Source organism: Lampris incognitus, chromosome 13 (genome assembly GCF_029633865.1).
Source record: "Lampris incognitus isolate fLamInc1 chromosome 13, fLamInc1.hap2, whole genome shotgun sequence".
NCBI classification, from domain to species: Eukaryota; Metazoa; Chordata; class Actinopteri; order Lampriformes; family Lampridae; genus Lampris; species Lampris incognitus.
The window spans coordinates 38,772,513-38,793,595 of NC_079223.1; the positions used below are offsets into that span (position 1 = coordinate 38,772,513).

At 44.9% G+C, this 21,083-nt stretch overlaps 1 protein-coding gene across 1 annotated transcript in view; it reads left to right on the forward strand.

Annotated features, from left to right (window-relative positions):
• cdh23 (cadherin-related 23) overlaps positions 1 to 21,083 on the forward strand; it is a 330,925-nt gene that overhangs the window by 237,466 nt on the left and 72,376 nt on the right. Inside the window, exons 15-23 of the mRNA XM_056291725.1 lie at positions 117 to 354; positions 8,604 to 8,709; positions 9,232 to 9,359; positions 12,722 to 12,794; positions 13,815 to 13,931; positions 14,050 to 14,162; positions 15,943 to 16,050; positions 19,161 to 19,350; positions 20,028 to 20,173. Coding sequence (XP_056147700.1) covers positions 117 to 354; positions 8,604 to 8,709; positions 9,232 to 9,359; positions 12,722 to 12,794; positions 13,815 to 13,931; positions 14,050 to 14,162; positions 15,943 to 16,050; positions 19,161 to 19,350; positions 20,028 to 20,173 — 1,219 coding nt within the window. The remainder of the gene's footprint in view (positions 1 to 116; positions 355 to 8,603; positions 8,710 to 9,231; positions 9,360 to 12,721; positions 12,795 to 13,814; positions 13,932 to 14,049; positions 14,163 to 15,942; positions 16,051 to 19,160; positions 19,351 to 20,027; positions 20,174 to 21,083) is intronic.

Below are 21,083 nucleotides of genomic sequence, written 5' to 3' on the forward strand. Positions count from 1 at the left end.
TGCCCTGTATGTAAACGGTCCCGGTCGTGCTCTGTTCTGCAAGCGATGCATTGTGGGATTTTCTAATGTGTATCATCAGCAAAGTGGTACTGCAAGGCTGCGTTCTCAATCTTCAGGTTTACGCTGGACGCTGAAACAGGATGGGTCCGTCTGCGGACCAGTCTGGACTACGAGCTGATGCGTCGCTTCACACTCACAATACTTGCAAAGGACGGCGGCGGGGAGGAGACGACGGGCCGGCTGCGGGTCAATGTGGTAGATGTAAACGACAATACCCCACTCTTCCAGAAGGAGGCCTATGTTGGCTCGCTGAGAGAAAACGAGCAGGCCGTACAGCACGTGGTCCGAGTGAGGGTGAGGGACAATTACTCACACACACGCGTGCACACACACACATTCTTGTACTTCTGTCTGTGAGGATCCCTCCCTCATTGACAATATTCATTCCCTAGTCCTTAACCCTAACTTTAACCATCAGAACCTTCACCCTTACCCTAACCATGATCTAATCCTTATTCTAACCTGAACCCAAGTCCTAACCCTAAAATAGACCCTTAAAGAAGTGAGGACCGGCCAGAATGTCCTCAGTTTGCAAAAATGTCCTCACTTCGATGGTTAAAAACTCAAAATGGCCCTCACAAAGATAGAAGTTCAAGTGTACACACACACACACACACACACACACACACACACACACACACACACACACACACACACACACACACACACACACTCACACTCACACACACACACAGAGTCATCCAAACATATGTATTTGTTGGGGTGTCCAAGTACCGTGGCGGTACCAATATGGGGATCCTGATTCGAATCCCCGTGTTACCTCCGGCTTGGTCGGGCATCCCTACATAGACAATTTGCCGTGTCTGCGGCTGGGATGTGGGTATGTGTCCTGGTCACTGCACTAGCGCCTCCTCTGGTTGGTCGGGGCACCTGTTCGGGAGGGGAAGGAGCGTGATCCTCCCACACGCTACGTCCCCCTGGTGAAACGCCTCACTGTCAGGTGAAAAGAAGTGGCTGGTGACTCCTCATGTATGGAAGGAGGCTTGTGGTAGTCTGCAGCCCTCCCCGGATCAGCAGAGGGGGTGGAGCAGCGACCGGGACGGCTCGGAAGAGTGGGGTAATTGGCCGGATACAATAGCTTGTTTGCAGTCACGTGATTCTGATGACGTGCGAGATTCAGATGGAGGGCAGGAGGTGAAAAGCAGAATGGATGAGGTGGAGCTAGTTTAGCCCAAATTGTGCTAGTTTAGATGATATTACGAGAGAAAGGTATAAACAGGAAGTAAGATATGTTGGACATGATCCTTATGTTATGAAGAGTGATTTTTTTTTTTGAAGAAGTGGTCACCGCACACACGCGCGTTATCCGACTCCGCTCCTCCCAACCGCAGACGGCAGTTCGCAAGCCATTTTTTCCGGCATTTTCGGTCAATTTCTGCATTTTTCCCCCCCTCATGAACAACAACTTTTGGTACTCAATAAAAACTCCGTGTGGTTTCTCAGTTAATGATGCCAAACATAGGCATTTCGAAAGTTTGTGATAGTGCTTCCTATGTAGAAAATCACTTCCTGCCCTCCATCTGTAGTTCGTGATGTCATATGCAAACAACCTATTGGGGAGAAAAATAGCAACAAAAAAAACATACGTATTTGTTTGAGTGCACAGACAAAATACATGTACTTATAAAAACATAATATCCAGTATGTGTATGGATATGTAGAGGATTTTATCCTGACCCTACAGGACCTCGCCACACTTCAACCCCACAGCCCTCGATACTCCATGCTCATCTTAATTTTTTCTCTTTTTGTTGTATGATGATGAAAATTACCTTTTGTTTTCAGTGCTTGATATGCACTGTTGTTATTTTGTGCACTGTTGTTATTTAGTGCATTGTTGTTATTTTGTGCTCTGTATGTAAGCAAAACCGTGCAGCCTTATGTGTTAGCCAGCAGTCAGAAGTTAACACAGGATGAAACACACTGGTGTAATGGTGACTAATTGCGTTGCTTTTCTGTTGTTTATGCCCCAGAGATTAAAGCTGTTACCCTCATGTAGACGTGGGCAGAGCAGTAACTCACCCTGGCACGCTACACAAACCGCTAACCACCACTACACACACACACACACACACACACACACACACACACACTAACATACACTCTCACGCTCACACACACTGCAGTACTCTTTGTTTGCGTTGTGCAAGTTAGCTGATGATGAGGCTGAACGCAGCGCTCGCCACGTGTGATGAAGATGAACTGCCCATAAATGTTGTCATATTAATATAAATATATTATATATAATGTATAATATATATGTAATGTATTAATATATTGTATCTACTACTACTACTTTCGGCTGCTCCCGTTAGGGGTCGCCACAGCGGATCATCCGTTTCCATTTCTTCCTGTCTTCTGCGTCTTCCTCTGTCACATCAGCCACCTGCATGTCTTCCCTCACCACATCCATAAACCTCCTCTTTGGCCTTCCTCTTCTCCTCTTCCCTGGCAGCTCCATATTCAGCATCCTTCTCCCAATATACTCAGCATCTCTCCTCCACACATGTCCAAGCCATCTCAATCTTGCCTCTCTTGCTTTGTCTCCAAACCGTCCAACCTGAGCGGTCCCTCTAATATAATCGTTCCTAATCCTGTCCTTCTTCGTTACTCCCAGTGAAAATCTTAGCATCTTCAACTCTGCCACCTCCAGCTCCGCCTCCTGTCTTTTCATCAGTGCCACTGTCTCCAAACCATATAACATAGCTGGTCTCACAACCATCTTGTAAACTTTCCCTTTAACTCTTGCTGGTACCCTTCTGTCTCAAATGACTCCTGACACTCTTCTCCACCCACTCCACCCTGCCTGCACTCTCTTCTTCACCTCTCTCCTGCACTCCCGGTTACTTTATACAGTTGACCCCAAGTATTTAAACTCAAATGCCTTTGTCACCTCCACTCCTTGCATCCTGACCATTCCACTGTCCTCTCTCTCATTCACGCATAGGTATTCCGTCTTGCTCCTACTGACTTTCATTCCTCTTCTCTCCAGTGCATACCTCCACCTCTCCAGGCTCTCCTCAACCTGCACCCTACTCTCGCTACAGATCACAATGTCATCCGCAAACATCATCGTCCATGGAGACTCCTGCCTGATCTTGTCCGTCAACCTGTCCATCACCATTGCAAACAAGAAAGGGCTCAGAGCCGATCCTTGATGTAATCCCACCTCCACCTTGAACCCATCTGTCATTCCAACCGCACACCTCACCATTGTCACACTTCCCTCATACGTATCCTGCACCACTCCTACATACTTCTCTGCAACTCCTGACTTCCTCATACAATACCACACCTCCTCTCTCGGCACTCTGTCATAAGCTTTCTCTAAAGCTACAAAGACACAATGCAACTCTTTCTGGCCTTCTCTATACTTCTCAATCAACATTCTCAAAGCAAACATCGCATCTGTGGTGCTCTTTCGTGGCATGAACCCGTACTGCTGCTCGCTGATCATCACCCCCCCTCTTAACCTAGCTTCTATTACTCTTTCCCAAATCTTCATGCTGTGGCTGATCAACTTTATACCTCTGTAGTTGTTACAGTTCTGCACATCGCCCTTGTTCTTGAAAATCGGTACCAGTATGCTTCTTCTCCACTCCTCAGGCATCCTCTCACTTTCCAGGATTGTGTTAAACAATCTAGTTAAAAACTCCACTGCCATCTCTCCTAAACATCTCCATGCCTCCACAGGTATGTCATCAGGACCAACTGCCTTTCCACTCTTCATCCTCCTCTTCATAGCTGCCCTCACTTCCTCCTTGCTAATCCGCTGAACTTCCTGATTCACTATCCCTACGTCATCCAACCTTCTCTCTCATTTTCTTCATTCATCAGCCCCTCAAAGTACTCCTTCCACCTTCTTAGCACCCTCCTCGCTTGTCAGCACATTTCCATCTCTATCCTTGATCGCCCTAACTTGCTGCACATCCTTTGCAGCTTGGTCCCTCTGTCTAGCCAATCGGTACAAGTCCTTTTCTCCTTCCTTAGTGTCTAATCTGTCATACAACTCACCATACGCCTTTTCCTTTGCCTTTGCCACCTCTCTCTTTGCTTTACGCTGCATCTCCTTGTACTCCTGTCTACTTTCTTCATCTATCTTACTATCCCACTTCTTCTTTGCCAACCTTTCCTCTGTATAATTTGCTGTACTTCCTCATTCCACCACCAAGTCTCCTTGTCTTCCTCCCTCTGTCCTGATGACACACCAAGTACCTTCCTAGCTGTCTCCCTCACTATTTCTGCAGTGGTTGTCCAGCCATCTGGCAACTCTTCACTACCACCCAGTGCCTGTCTTAACTCCTGCCTGAACTCCACACAACAGTCTTCCTTCTTCAACTTCCACCATTTGATCTTCCGCTGTGTCTTCACTTGCTTCCTCTTCTTGGTCTCCAAAGTCATCCTACAGACCACCATCCGATGCTGCCTAGCTACGTTCTCCCCTGTCACCACCTTGCAGTCTCCAATCCCTTTTAGATGGTGCCTTCTACATAAGATATAGTCCACCTGTGTGCACTTTCTTCCACTCTTGTATGTCACCCTGTGTTCCTCCCTCTTCTTCAAATATGTATTCACCACAGCCATTTCCATCCTTTTCGCAAAATCGACCACCATCTGTCCTTCCACATTTCTCTTCTTGACTCCATACCTTCCCATCACCTCATCACCTCTGTTCCCTTCACCAACATGTCCATTGAAGTCCGCTCCAATCACCACTCTCTCCTCCTTGGGTACCCTCTCCACCATGTCGTCCAACTCACTCCAGAATTCTTCTTTTTCATCCATCTCACACCCAACTTGCGGGGCATATGCGCTGATAACATTCAGCAATAAACCTTCAATTTCCAGCTTCATACTCATCACTCTGTCTGACACTCTCTTCACCTCCAGCACGCTCTTGACATACTCTTCCTTCAGAATTACCCCTACCCCATTACTCCTCCCATTCACACCATGGTAGAAGAGTTTGAACCCACCTCCGATACTCCTGGCCTTACTCCCCTTCCACCTGGTCTCTTGCACACACAGTATGCCTACCTTTCTTCTTTCCATCATGTCAGCCAGCTCTCTCCCTTTACCAGTCATAGTGCCAACATTCAAAGTTCCAACTCTCACCTCCACATGCCTACCCTTCCTCCTCTCTAGCTGCCTCTGGACATGCTTTCCCCCTCTCCTTCTCCTTCGCCCAACAGTAGCATAGTTTCCACCAACACCCTGCTGGTTAACAGTACCGGTGGCGGTCGTTGGTAACTCGGGCCTCGACCGATCCGGTATGTAAGTCTTATTTATGATCCGCATATTTGATTTGGCAAAGATTTTATGCCGGATGCCCTTCCTGACGCAACCCTCCCCATTTGTCTGGGCTTGGGACCGGCACTAAGGATACACTGGCTTGTGCATCCTCAGTGGCTGGGTTGTATTAATATATTGTATATATTAATATATATATATATATATATATATATATATATATATATATATATATATATATACACTACCGTTCAAAAGTTTGGGATCACCCAAACAATTTCGTGTTTTCCATGAAAAGTCACACTTATTCACCACCATATGTTGTGAAATGAATAGAAAATAGAGTCAAGACATTGACAAGGTTAGAAATAATGATTTTTATTTGAAATAAGATTTTTTTTACATCAAACTTTGCTTTCGTTAAAGAATCCTCCATTTGCAGCAATTACAGCATTGCAGACCTTTGGCATTCTAGCTGTTAATTTGTTGAGGTAATCTGGAGAAATTGCACCCCACGCTTCCAGAAGCAGCTCCCACAAGTTGGATTGGTTGGATGGGCACTTCTTTGAGCAGATTGAGTTTCTGGAGCATCACATTTGTGGGGTCAATTAAACGCTCAAAATGGCCAGAAAAAGAGAACTTTCATCTGAAACTCGACAGTCTATTCTTGTTCTTAGAAATGAAGGCTATTCCATGCGAGAAATTGCTAAGAAATTGAAGATTTCCTACACCGGTGTGTACTACTCCCTTCAGAGGACAGCACAAACAGGCTCTAACAGGTACTATTTAATGAAGATGCCAGTTGGGGACCTGTGAGGCGTCTGTTTCTCAAACTAGAGACTCTAATGTACTTATCTTCTTGCTCAGTTGTGCAACGCGGCCTCCCACTTCTTTTTCTACTCTGGTTAGAGCCTGTTTGTGCTGTCCTCTGAAGGGAGTAGTACACACCGGTGTAGGAAATCTTCAATTTCTTCGCAATTTCTCGCATGGAATAGCCTTCATTTCTAAGAACAAGAATAGACTGTCGAGTTTCAGATGAAAGTTCTCTTTTTCTGGCCATTTTGAGCGTTTAATTGACCCCACAAATGTGATGCTCCAGAAACTCAATCTGCTCAAAGAAGTGCCCATCCAACCAATCCAACTTGTGGGAGCTGCTTCTGGAAGCGTGGGGTGCAATTTCTCCAGATTACCTCAACAAATTAACAGCTAGAATGCCAAAGGTCTGCAATGCTGTAATTGCTGCAAATGGAGGATTCTTTGACGAAAGCAAAGTTTGATGTAAAAAAAATCTTATTTCAAATACAAATCATTATTTCTAACCTTGTCAATGTCTTGACTCTATTTTCTATTCATTTCACAACATATGGTGGTGAATAAGTGTGACTTTTCATGGAAAACACAAAATTGTTTGGGTGATCCCAAACTTTTGAACGGTAGTGTTTATATATATTATATATATGCTGCCTGGGAGGGACAAGGAAGCCTCTCAGACACGTCTATGCGTCAATGTTTTGCCCAAGACCCACACCACATACATGAGCGCACAAACACACAAGCATGCATAAACAGGAACACACACACCCACATGCATGCACACACGTATTCTCTCGCTCTCGCTCTCTCGCTCGCTCCCTCTCACACACACACACAAACACACAAGCATGCATACACAGGAACACACACACATGCATGTACTCTCTCTCTCACACACACCACACACGCATGCATGAATTCTCTGACATACACACACATACATGCATGTACTCTCTCTCTGACACACACACGTGCATACACATGCATGCATGCATGAACACTCTCACACACACACACACACACACACACACACACACACATACACACACACACGCACATGCATGGACGCTCTCTCTCGCTCTCTCTCTCTCTCACACACACACACACACACACACACATACATGCATGTACTCTCTCTCTGACACACACACGTGCATACACATGCATGCATGCATGAACACTCTCACACACACACACACACACACACACACACACACACACACACACGCACATGCATGGACGCTCTCTCTCGCTCTCTCTCTCTCACACACATACACACACACACACACACACACAGACATGCATGCATGGACTCGCTCTTTCTCTCTCTCTCACACACACACACACACACACACATGCATGCATAAACGCTCTCTCTCTCTGACACACACACACACGCACATGCAGTACACACACACGCACATGCAGTACACACACACACGAGAACACACACAAGCAGTGTCCGGAAAAAAGGGAGAGGAAGAACAGAAATGGGGGGAGGGGGGGGGAGGATGTGAGGAAAGACAAAGCAAAGAAAAGCTTTTCTGCTGCTGGCCTCTTTCTATTTCTAAACAATGCCCGCCAGTCTTTTGCCGCCCACCACCGGTGCCTTCTTAAGAAGACACCTCCTTCAAGCCGTGATGTTCGGTTTCCTCCACAGTTCATATGCCTTGATTTCATTTACCTGTAATTGATTGGATTAGCTGCCCCGCAAATCCACTGCTCCGCTGGGTGGTAGACGACTGTCTGATATCAAATTACGAGTTGAAATTTGATGCGGAGAGGCAGACGGGGGAAGAGAAGGCTGGCTTTAGTAAGCTGAGGGGGACGAAAGGTGTTGCTTACTCATCACTTTGGAACAAAATGAAAGACCGGAGATGTGTGTTATGGAGAGATACACTGGACTTTTTTTTTCTTTTTTTTTCTTTTTTTTTTTTGACAGGCTGTCCAGTGTCTAATGAATGCCAGGGAAGCCCATTAGACTCTCTTCACAGCCAGGGGAATGGTGTTTTTGTTGCTGCCAGCTCCAGTATGACGAGGGGGTGTCATTGCTGTTGCTGTGGATTAGCCCTGCTAAGTGCAGTAGCGGCTCTCCTCTGTTAGCTTGGCTCATCTCGGCTCGGCTGGTGCTCATCCAATATTAACGCCCGCACTGCTAATAACCAGAATCAGCTTTAATCTGTCCAATAACATGCCGTCACTGACTGACAGCTTCCTGGCCGCACACGTAGGCAAATACACAAATACACTCACGCACACACATGTGTGCACACACAAAAAAAACCAAACAGACAACACTGGAGCATCTGTCCTGTTGAGCTGTCCGTCTAGCTGTCTCACTCACTCGAAAGTTTCCCTGTTAGGACTTTCTGTGACTGTCACTTAGGTATACTTTAAAATGGCTATTCTCAATAGTAGCCCTGCTGCCCCCCGTCTTTCTTTTCTCTCTCTTTCCCCAGGCTACTGATGAGGATTCTGCTCCGAATAACTTCTTAACCTACACCATCACTTCAGCATCGGTCTTCCCCGACTACTTCAGCATCATCATGGTGGAGGGATACGCAGGTACCATTAGGTTTTCAGATCTGTCTGTCTGTCTTCTACTACTACTACTGCTACTACTTTTGGCTGCTCCCATTAGGGCTCACCACAGCGGATCATCCGTTTCCATGTCTTCCTGTCCTCTGCATCTTCCTCTGTCACACCAGCCACCTGCATGTCCTCCCTCACCACATCCATAAACCTCCTCTTTGGCCTTCCTCGTTTCCTCTTCCCTGGCAGCTCCATATTCAGCATCCTTCTCCCAATATACCCAGCATCTCTCCTCCACACATGTCCAAACCATCTCCATCTTGCCTTTCTTGCTTTGTCTCCAAACCGTCCAACCTGAGCTGTCCCTCTAATATACTCATTCCTAATCCTGTCCTTCTTCGTCTCTCCCATTGAAAATCTTAGCATCTTCACTCTCACTCTCTCTCTCTCTCTCTCTCTCTCTCTCTCTCTCTCTCTCTCTCTCTCTCTCTCTCTCTCTCTGTCTGTCCGTCTGTGTCTAATGTGTCTAATTCTCTCTTTTTATTGTTTCACCAGTGATCAGTGTGAACAGCCCGCTGGACTATGAGCAGGTTCCCGAGGGGATGATCCACTTGACAGTGATGGTCAAAGATGGAGGGAACCCGGCCCTCAACAGCACCGTCCCGGTCACCATAGAGCTCTTTGTGAGTCTGCCGGCCACACCTGTTCATACGGCAGGTTTTTGACGTCGTCAGTATTTATATTAAAGTGGCACCGGATAACTTTTCGGGTTAGCAACGTCATTTTAACAACAGGATTTAGCAGCAAGAAAATGTTGTTTTGTCACAGAGCTGTCACAAAGACAGCTGACGAAAATCTTGTCGCTTCGTAGCAAAGCAGTAAGACTTAAGCATTTATTTACAAAGCGTACCTCAAAATACTATTGTGGAGGAAGAGGAGCTATGTTCACCGACGATGTAAAGAAAAACTGATTTACTTACATGTGTGTTGTAAACAGTATATTTCACGTGCCCGGCAGCAGACAAATTGTGTAGCGAAAACAAGGCTGCAGGGGAACTAATCTGAATTTGATATGTCAAAGCAAGTAAGTTACCCGATGCCACCTTAATACAGACACATATACACGGGGTGTGGTCATACCGTTCTTGAGTCAGTGTAATTGGCTAGAAACAGGTTGAAATTGCTGGCTGCACCACCATGAAGATACCAAGGACAGGGAGAGAGCAGAAGCTGCGGGGGCATGAAACCTGGTCGCTCTTCTCCAAGTTGAAAAAAAAACAACCTCTGCAGATATCTTAGCGTTTTAAATGTTTAATTTCATTCCTCATGGTTTTGAATAAAACGGCTGTTGAACTCTCAGTCACCATCGTTTTTCAGTGTCTCTGTGCCGGAGAACATTGATTGGGTTGTGGCAGAACCTCGCCGCAATATAACAACATTTTATACGTATTCAATTTGCATTGGCTTTGAAATAAAATGCAACAGCGATAACAAATTATAGTAAAGCAACAAAAGTAATAAGTCGTGTTTCTGTTAGTTATTTGGTTTATTTGCCTTTCTCGATACACCTCTGACTCATTATTTCTGATTCATATTTCACTCTGCAAGCATCTGCCTCGATGTACCGAGGAACCCGTGATGGTACACAGAGAGAGAAATGAGTGCTACACAAACAGGGCGATATCTTCAGTTCACAATACTACATTCTCTCTCTATCTCTCTCACACTTCTTCTTTTTCTTCTTCTTCTCCTCCTCTTCCTCTTTCTTCTTCTCCTTCTTTGTCCTAATGTGGTGTCCTGACTCACACCACATTGGGTTTATCCATTTGTCATTTGTCTGAATACACCTCTGACTCATTATTTCTGATTCATATTTCACTCTGCAGGCATTTGCCTCGATGTACTGAGGAACCCATGATGGTACAGAGAGAGAGAGAGATGAGTGCTACACAAACAGGGCGATATCTTCAGTTCACAATACTACATTCTCTCTCTATCTCTCTCACACTTCTTCTTTTTCTTCTTCTTCTCCTCCTCTTCCTCTTTCTTCTTCTCCTTCTTTGTCCTAATGTGGTGTCCTGACTCACACCACATTGGGTTTATCCATTTGTCATTTGTCTGAATACACCTCTGACTCATTATTTCTGATTCATATTTCACTCTGCAGGCATTTGCCTCGATGTACTGAGGAACCCATGATGGTACAGAGAGAGAGAGAGATGAGTGCTACACAAACAGGGCGATATCTTCAGTTCACAATACTACATTCTATCTCTCTATGTCTCTCACTCTTCTTCTTCTTCTTCTCTTCCTTCTCTTCCTTCTCCTCCTCGTCTGTCCTCAGTAGTGTCATGACTCACACCACAGGGGTTTATCAGTCTCTGGCAGAATCACACACGCACACAAAGCTTTGCAGCAGTGTACCACCACACAGCCCAGATTGATAGTAACTGTTGTCAAAAGTGTTAACATTTCTCAGCAGCTCGCACAGCATGGCGCCTCTCTACAAATAGCCACGAAACCAAATGTGTTGGTGGTGTCTTAGAATCTAATTCAATAACGGGATGTTGTGAAGAATGGGAATAAATGTGAATGTCAGCGTGAGACCATACCCCGTTTCATGATGTAGTCATTCCTTACAGTCACAGAACAACTATCCCTTTTTACGCTTTGACACACAATGATGTATGGAATATTTTACCGAATAATCACCTTTAATGTTGACATCCTGTATAAATCTTTCTCTTCTTTTTTTTTTTTTGCTTTCAATGTCTTCACCCTTGAAAGGCTTGTTCTGAAATGTTGTCTAGTGGATGCACTACATCACATAGACCCTCTATCCCAACATTGTCGGCATTATTGGAGAGCTCCCCCTGGTTTCAACTCAAAGATGTAATCCATAATTTGTTTTATGTCAAAAATGCAATAATTGATACCTTTCCCCGCTGGCATTGTCAAAGCAACCAGCCATTCGGCGTATTTTTGTTCTGTAGTTGCTCCTCTACATGCTGGTTTTCTTCGGTGCTGGCAGGGTCTGCCACTCCTGCCAAGTATCCGAATGTAAAGGCAAGGAAATACACCGAGTCTTCCACAAAAGAAGAAGAAGAAGAAGGAACTTCCGTGTTCGAATGTGGAAGAGCAAGCTATAGGTGTTACAATACAAAGCTAAACATTATCCAATGTTTAATTAGGTTTAACGATGTTTGACATGGCTCAGTATGCTACTCAATATTAACATGTCAAATTACATTGTTGATTAGCGTTCTTTCCCCAAAATGTGCACAGTATTGCAGGATTATCTTGCCGGTGTTCCTGAAAAATTACCATCAAAAATTGTGAGCTGAGGGCGTCTGGGTAGCGTAGCAGTCTATTCCATTGCCTACCAACATGGGGATCGCCAGTTTGAATCTCTGTGTTACCTTCGGTTTGGTCGGGCATCCCTACAGACAGAATTGGCCGTGTCTGCGGGTGGGAAGCCGGATGTTGGTATGTATCCTGGTCGCTGCACTAGCGCTTTCGCTGGGTGGTCAGGGTGCCTGTTCGGGGGGGGGGGGACTGGGGGGAATAGCGTGATCCCTCCATGCGCTACCTCCCCCTGGTGAAACTCCTCATTGTCAGGTGAAAAGAAGCGGCTGGCGACTCCACGTGTATCGGAGGAGGCATGTGGTAGTCTGCAGCCCTCCCTGGAGTGGCAGACGGGGTGGAACAGGGACCGGGATGGCTTGCTCGGAAGAGTGGGGTGACTGGCTGGATGCAATTGGGGAGAAAAAAAAGGGGGCGGTGACCTGCAAATTAACAGTTTCTGCACATTCAGAACCATGTTCGTCTCAAATGGAGCTCAGCAGTATGAAAACAAATTATAGTGACCACCAGATGATGCCAAATCCACCAAAACTGAAGAAATTACTGATAACCACTTTAACTGAACCGTCAATGTCATTTATATATTTTTCAGAGACATGTTTGTCCCATTTTTTGGTAAGACTTTCCTGTTTGACTGCCGTAGTGTATTGATGTAAGTTCCTATGTTTGCTCCTCATCGTAGGATGAAAATGATAATCCACCTAAATTCAGCAAGCAATCCTACATTGTCAAAATCCCGGAGAACATTAATGCAGGTGAGCTGCCTATCGTATCGCCTATTACCAATCTAAATGTGGTGTTACACACATGTCTGTACAATGCATCCTCAGCTTTATGCAAACAACACAGTAGTCAAAACACACTTACAATCTTTCTTCATTCACCAATTGCACCAACATCCCACTGCTGTTTATAAAGTGGACTTTCTGTAAACTTATACAGATGCACTTCAGCCTTCTTTGTGGCATTTTTTATGTGCTTCTATAGGACTCTACTATCTTTATATTTGGGTTTTGTGTGGTTTTTGTAAATGCTTCATGGAAGTGCGGTAAATTGACTATTCAGGGCAAACTAGCCAGCTGCTATATTCATTCTCATGCATGCATTCAGAAGACTCTTATATCCCAGACAATAGATTAGTTTCCAATCGCCAGGGGGAAATGAGATATTTGACTGCCCCCCTTCTCTGCCCGAGCTCTAGCAGATGCCGGTGCTGGTGTCTCTGAACTGATTTGAGAAATCACAATGCTGAACCATTGGGGTTGGGGCTGAGGTTCACAGGGCCGTAGTAGCCGGGGGCCTAAGACTTGGGCAAAGGGGTCGGGCTGCAGGCTAACCCTGGGGCTCCAGCCTCTTATTCCCTTGCCTGCCGTGGTATTGATCATGACTCTGTCAAGAGGGGGCTGTGCCAAACAAGTTGATAATCCACTAATCCATATACCCACTCACTGCCATGCTGTCATTTGAGCTTTCGATGGGGGCGGTAAGGAAATTAGTTCTCTCTGCCTGTCTGTTTCTCTACTATTCCCTGTCCGTGTCTATGTCTCTCTCTACCTCTGTCATTGTCTCTCTCTCTGTCTGTCCGTTTCTCTCTCTTGGCCTCTCTCCTCAGTTTGTTTATCATATCCCATACCCCTCCATTTTCCCACACTGTTCGTAGTTTCCCTGTTGCTCTGTCTGCTCCTCTCTGCTCCTTTCCTTTATTCCCGCTTTCTGTCTTGATTTTCAGCATTCTTTGTTGTCTCACCCTTCCCCGACCTCCCTTTCACCCACAGGAGCAACTGTCCTTTTTGTGAATGCCACTGATTTGGATGCCTCGCGGGAGTTTGGGCAGGCCTCACTCATCTACTCCCTGGAGGGCTCCTCTCAGTTCCGTCTCAACACACGCTCAGGTGTGTGTGCGTGTGTGTGTGTGTGTGTGTGTGTGTGTACATGAGTAACATTTCTGTGTAATGTGTGAAATTTGTATGACATTGTGAGTGGATGTCAAATTGTTTGTATGTGTTTCAGGGGAGATCACCACCACAGCCTTACTGGACAGAGAGCTTAAATTAGAATACATCCTGATTGTCAGAGCTGTGGACGGAGGGGTGGGGCCCCTACAGAAGACTGGTATAGCTACGGTAACTGCTTTGCCAAACATGCGAACCCTATTAAAGGTAGAATCTGTGATGGTGTGAAACGTCAGTCTTTAAAGTATCGCATGACGATTGAAAAAATATTTATTGTTTTTGAGTGGAACCACCGGGAGCAGCTCCCTCCCCACAGTGCCGCTCCTCTCAACAATTCTCTCGGTGCACCTCCCCTCTCATCTCGAAACCGACAACTTCCAGATCCAGAGATCTTCATGTTTGACTAAGATGGGGGGGGGGGAAATCAAGTCATCACTTACTTGCACAGTGAAAATGATGCAAACGCATTATCATTTGTGAATCCTCTTTTGGTTTTAACATTTTCATTTTAGGAAAGCATGTCCAGTATTAATACATGGGCAAGAGTGATCGCAAGCTCGCATGCTTTCCAGGCGAGGATGCTTTCCTCTGTCTGCTATTGTGAAAAATTCCTCCCACTCTCACATTTGTTCCCATCCAACTCAACCACACACACACACACACACACACACACCCAGAAAACAGACCAAAACAAAAAAATGTAAGCAAAATGCAATGACTAAGTTGGGCTCCTTTGCATAAAGATTGCTGTCGACCATTAAAGCGGCAGTAGATAACTTTTTTGCTTTAATGTATCATTATGCTGTTTGACACCATTATAGAGTCTACCATTAAAGCAGCAGTAGGCAACTTTTTTTCTGTAACGTATCATTATGAAGTAAATGTTGATTGCACAGTGTAATGGCTATAGCGTAATGACCCCATCAGTGTTTAGATTGGTTCCTTATAAGCCTCGCTTTCACTATGCAATTCTGTCTGCCACCGGGTGCGATCTCAACAGAAAACGAAGGCTCAATTTACGGCACAGAGGAAGTGTGTCAACCATTGCACAACCAAAATAGGAAGAGGATAGCACATTTGTTTTCCCCGGTAGCTTTCAGTAGCTATCCCCAGTAGCAGAAATGGTGGACGGTCGAACAATGGAAGTGACAGTGGAAACTACCCAGCAAGAGATAAAGAACCCCGTTAACAGAGGAGTCAAAGTAGGCAAAGAGGGAGAGTGATAGAAACAGAGGTAAAACAAGAGTGAACCTCAGGCAGACAGTCACTCAATGGAGCAAGCTCTGGTGTTGTATCAAACTCTGTTTCCCCATCGAGATATGTTTCCTCCTAACCAGACGAAAGCATTCGCATCGAAACAGGTCAGCTATCGGTTACGAATAGGTTAAGGTAAGCGATGGGTTAAGCTTGGGGTTAGGTTGAGGTTAGGGTTAGGTTGAGGTTGAGGTTAGGTTAAAGTGAATCAAGTGTGCCGGTGTTGTATTGAATTCTGGCTAGGGGGAAACAGATCTCAACGGGGAAACAGAGTTCAATACAACACCTGGCACTTGAAAGAATTCCAAACCAATATTCAGCTGGCATTCTTTCTACTGAATCAGTACGTAACACAACTACTTATTAATACTACCATATGTTTTACTCTGCCTTTATCATAGCGCTGAGATTTGGGTTTTCTAGTTCAAATTGGGATTCTTAGAGTTGCTTCTTGCTTTGGACAGTAACCAGGCTGCTAATAAACGGAAAGCGATCCAGTTGTCTTTGCAACAGCGGCTTAAACAGTAAAAACACTGAAACACTAGAGGGCGAAAGTTGAAAAGTTGCCTACAGCTGCTTTAAGCTTAGGTGTTTCGTTTGACTACACTGGATGTATTACAGGTGGTACTTGTGTTTTAACATTTATACTGCTGTAATTGGCAAGTGCCAACAGTTTTCTATATTCCTCTCCCTTAAGGTGAATATTACCATCCTGGATATTAATGACAATGCCCCCCTGTGGAGGGATGAGCCATACCATGCCAACGTGGTGGAGATGAGCCCAGTCGACACCGACGTAATTTCCGTGAGTTCCCCCAGCATGCACTGGTAAACTTGATGATAGCTGATGACATGTTGACTGTCAAGATGATACTCTCATTTTTTCAAGATCAAAAAACAATTACAATTAAGTTGTAGCCTTTGTTCCATTCTACCAAGAATATTAAATAGACAGAGATTGCTGCAACTGGACAGTTCAATAAAAGTTGCCCCCTTTTGTTTCCACATAAATGTGAAGTAGAAAAAAAATGCAAGTGGATTCAGTGATTTATTTTTCCACAAAGGTTGGTCTATGTCTTTTTTAATTTAAAAGCCTGGAACAAATGGATGGGATGGGATTTTTTTTATATAAATGAATGGCACAATGAATTTGATAAATAGATGGCACAATGAGTTTGAAAGAAACCCATTTTCCTTATAATGAGTGCTTCATTTGCAAATTGTGATGTCCCAGAACACCATAGGGAGGCGATTCAGAAGGTAGATGGGAGGGATTCCACAGCGTATCATTATATCAGTACAGCACACCACAGTGATGTCTTATTGTCATGATATAGACATATCTTTAATATCATTAAGCAACTATGTTGTATAGAGAGCAGGTAAATTTACATAACTTTTATTGCAATCCTATGCTGCAGTTTTCAGAACACTGCAACCACACAACGAAAACATTCAGATGCTTTGCACAGCACTTGTGAAAAATCACAGTGTAAAAGCAATCACCCATTACAAGCAAATTCATACATAGACACATAGAAACGGAAAGGATCAACAATTACAATTTACTTTTGGCCACTGCAACACTCCTGTTGAATTTCAGATGCTGCACATTCGCTATGACAGGAGTTAGTTCACAGATGTGTGTTGTGTTATGAGAACCATGCTAGCGATCAATAAGTTCATCACCCGTCCTCATAGAGAGATGAGCCTATTAAGGATGGGAGGGAGATAGGAAAAAGTCAGCAATTAGCTTTTATATGGAATATAACACAGCAAACAAAACCTAACTTTGCTTTGTGATGCGAGGTGTGAGCTCTGCAAACTGGTGCTGGAATGCAGGTGGCCCAGAACTGAGAAGTGCCAGATCTTGTTCCAGCAGGATAATAATGATCTTTTATTCTTTTATATCAAGGTATCAGTGAGTTTAAGTATTTAGAATGGGAGGTGTCCGGGTAACATAGCAGTCTATTCCATTGCCTACCAACACAGGGATCGCCAGTTCAAATCCCCCGTGTTACCCCCGGCTTGGTCAGGCATCCCTGCAGACACAGTTGGCCGTGTCTGCGGGTGGAAAGCTGGATGTGGATATGTGTCCTGGTTGCGCCTCCTCTGGTCGGTCGGGGCGCCTGTTCAGGGGGAAGGGGGAACTGGCGGGAATAGCATGATCCTCCCACATGCTACATCCCCCTGGCGAACCTCCTCACTGTCAGGTGAAAAGAAGCAGCTAGTGACTCCACATGTATCGGAGGAGGCATGTGGTAGTCTGCAGCCCTCCCCGGATTGGCAGAGGGGGTGGAGCAGCGACCGGGATGGCTCGGAAGAGAGGGGTAATTGGCCAAGTACAATTGGGGAGAAAAAGGGGGGGAAATCCGAAAGGAAAAAAAATATGTGGAATGGTAACATGCAACAAGGGAACAGTAAAGCAGTAAAGATCAGTACATGTATACTTGAAATTGGTACATGTCGACATGCATCTGCACACAATATCCCCACTACGCAGCTGAACGGACAGCATACCATCAGGGTGTAGGTCATCACAAAGTAAACATTCTAATATCATCCCAAACTCCCTCATTGTCCTGCTGGTGTCTTTGGCAATGTGTTGTTGTTAATTAAGCCCTGATTGTCCATTAATTAAAGAGGCGTCAGCCAGTGTAATTAAGGGAGTCCGATTGCTAATTAAAATGTAGCCTGCAGTCATACGCATAGCAAATTACTCAGCTGCGAGGCTGAGGAGGAAACGAGTGCTCATCTAGAGAGTGGAATGGAGAGATGGCGTGGGAAGAGAAGTGAATAGAGTAAGGGTTTGTGCGGCTTAACTGTTGATGGGTATACCCGTTTTTCCATGCGTAAGCCCCAAATGAGTTCGTCCAGCAGTGCAATGCACACTATATGTGGCCATGGACTCTTATGATGGACATTCTTGCCATTTTGACCGTTATTCACTTTAAACTGGACCACCCAGCTTTACACTGCTATAATTGGCCCAGTCCAGCCCTGGTCAGCCAGTGTTTCCATAGTGACAAGGGGCCACCTGCTGAGTCCTGTTGGAGGTGCCCAGCGAGCCGATGAATTTGGTTGCTGTGCCCAGAGCAAGGATCAGCCCTCTATAAAGAAATGTGCCCGCTCCAGCCTCTGTTATCCATTTACATTCAGCAGCCGCACACCTCTACCTCTCCACCTCTAATAACTCATCCAAAAAGAGAGAGAAAAAAAAAACAATATTCTCTTTTCTGCTGCTCCCCGCTCTGACCGGGGCAACAGTTCAATAGACGAGGCTAATGTGTTACCCTGCCATCTTTTAATGTTGTGTCCGCAGACAGCGGTAGATTAGCTCAATTTACCCCAGCTAACTATGAATACACTGCCCCTCGTCGTCTGCCTTGGCCTCTGCAATTGCCAATCTATTGCCTCTGAAATATGTGTCTGCTGTGTCCCCTTAATAATTAAAGGCCTGCAAAACCTTTGTTCCTCTAATGACCAATTAACTAGTTTCCAGTGTTTTTCGTCAGTGTGCTAAATAATTGATCAGCTCTTTAAAAACCAGCCAGTGTTTTAGTCAGGCTGCCAGCCTCGCACATTAATCAGCTATCACTACTCCACGTCTTAAGAGGGACAAGATCATTTTTCTTCCATCAGACTGACGTGTGGAGGTCCTTGAAGTGGAGTGTGTGAAAACGGTTAGAAGTGAGGCGGGGACATGTACTGTTAAGCCCCCATTCATTACTCCCCTCCCCTTTACTGGAATCCCTTTTTTTTTGTCTTAATCCTTTCCGCTCCTCACTCATTTTCTGACATCCTTTGTCTCACCTCCTTCAGGTCAATAGACAGGCAACAGAAAATTAACCCCAAGGAATGAGGAAGACCAAACCATTAAATGCCCCCCCTCCCCTCCAAAATCCATTTTTCTAGGTGCTAGCAGTTGACCCTGACAATGGCAACAATGGGACTGTGGTGTACAGCATCAGCCCAGAAAACCCCTTCTACACCATTAACAGCAGCACAGGGAAGATCCGCACCAGTGGGGTAACCCTGGACAGAGAGAGTGCCAATCCCAAGGACACACTCCTCATGAGGACCATCATCATCTCTGCTGTAGACCGTAAGGAACTTGTGTGTTTATGTGTGTGTGTGTGTGTGTGTGTGTGGGGCGGGGGGTCTACGGCTGTACATGCATGCACATGGAAAGCAGGCCTGTCAAACAGAAATCTTTGGCCAATTCTCTGTGCGTGTTTTAGCTAACAATTCAGTACAAACTCAGCTAGTTTAAGTTTTTAATTTGGAGGGAAAAATGCCAGACCGGTTAAAAAAACAAAACAAAAAAAAAACAGACTGCGATCACTTATTACCGAGAGGGTTTGAGAACTGCACAGGCAAAAACAAAAAACAGAAAGAGTAAATAATCATAACAGGCGCAGGTGGAACAAAACCCTGCCCCCCCTCCAAAAGTCACTAATGTGTCCGTGTTTGCCTGTGTGAGCCTGTTTGTGTATGTGAGCAGACAAGAGTTTCTTTGTCTGTGCACTGTGCACTTGTGTGTGGTCCATATATGGTTGTAGCCTCTGTCCGTTTCTGACTGTTTGTCGTGACGTACTGAGGAGCCATAGTAACAGAGCCACAAACGCTTTATGTCATCCTGAGGAGGGCGTCTGCAATTCTCAATGATTCCTTTCCTCAAGCCTCATTGCTTAAGTTTTATGTCAACCATGAAACTTTTACTGCGCCTAATAAAGTCTTCGTGACCGTGTCACGTGTATGTCTCTCTGGCGCCCTCTGTAGGAGGTATACTGCCATTGCGTGCCTCAGTGAGCGCCACAGTCTACGTCAACCTGCTGGATCTCAATGACAATGACCCAACTTTCCTCAACCTGCCGTTTGTGGCGGAGGTGCCAGAGGGTCTGCCCAGTGGATCCTCAGTCTTCAAGGTAACCATTAGACACATACTGAATTCTAACATGCAGCACTTGCACAAAGAAGACTCATACATCTTAAAGGTACAATCAGTTTTTTTCTTTTCTGTAGTGACCACTACAGGCGACCAGTAACAACTGCAACATCAGTAAATTTAGTTTCCTCACATAAGTGTCTTTCACAACCCTGCCCCCTCAGGCCCTGACCCCTTTAGTGGGCCATAAATGACACAACTAACAGTAATAACATCTCGTAATTTTGCAAGCTACCTAACACAGATATCCCGCAGAAATAAGAAATATCAAGTTAACAAGTAATTGTGATGTAAATCACTGTACAACATTCATAACTTAATATTCATAACATGTCTGTAAATTCAATGACAGGGTTGCTCACCTGTTCATCAGTAGCATGGCCAGCTCGGTATCGTTTTTTTTTTATGCCTTTATGGTCACAAAGTTTTTGCCACCTCTAAAAGGTGATAGTTATATTTATTCTACTTTCGTAACAGCATTTATAATGTACATTTTGGCCGAATCATGAGGTTTTTTTGTATTCTTTTGGGTTGTTTTTTTCTAAAGCTGGCTCCTCCATATTTGATAGTTGAAACGAATCTTGCAGCGAGATGAATTTGTGAGTAGTTCGGTGGACGGACATTGGTTTTATTAAGGGTAGGGGGCCCTCTACTGGTTTATTTACCAAAATAAAGATACCTGGCTGTAAACACAGTTTTTAAAAGCCAGCAATCTCAGCAACACCCCCTCCCCGATATATAATGGTAATTTTTCACTATGGTAACATCAACATTTTACTGATAGTACTTTTAACCCTTGCGTGCTTCTCCAACACAGGTTTTACCCAATCATGACCTCTTCTGTTTTTTCCTTTTATCCGTCTGTGACACGGTTCCATATGTTACCCCTT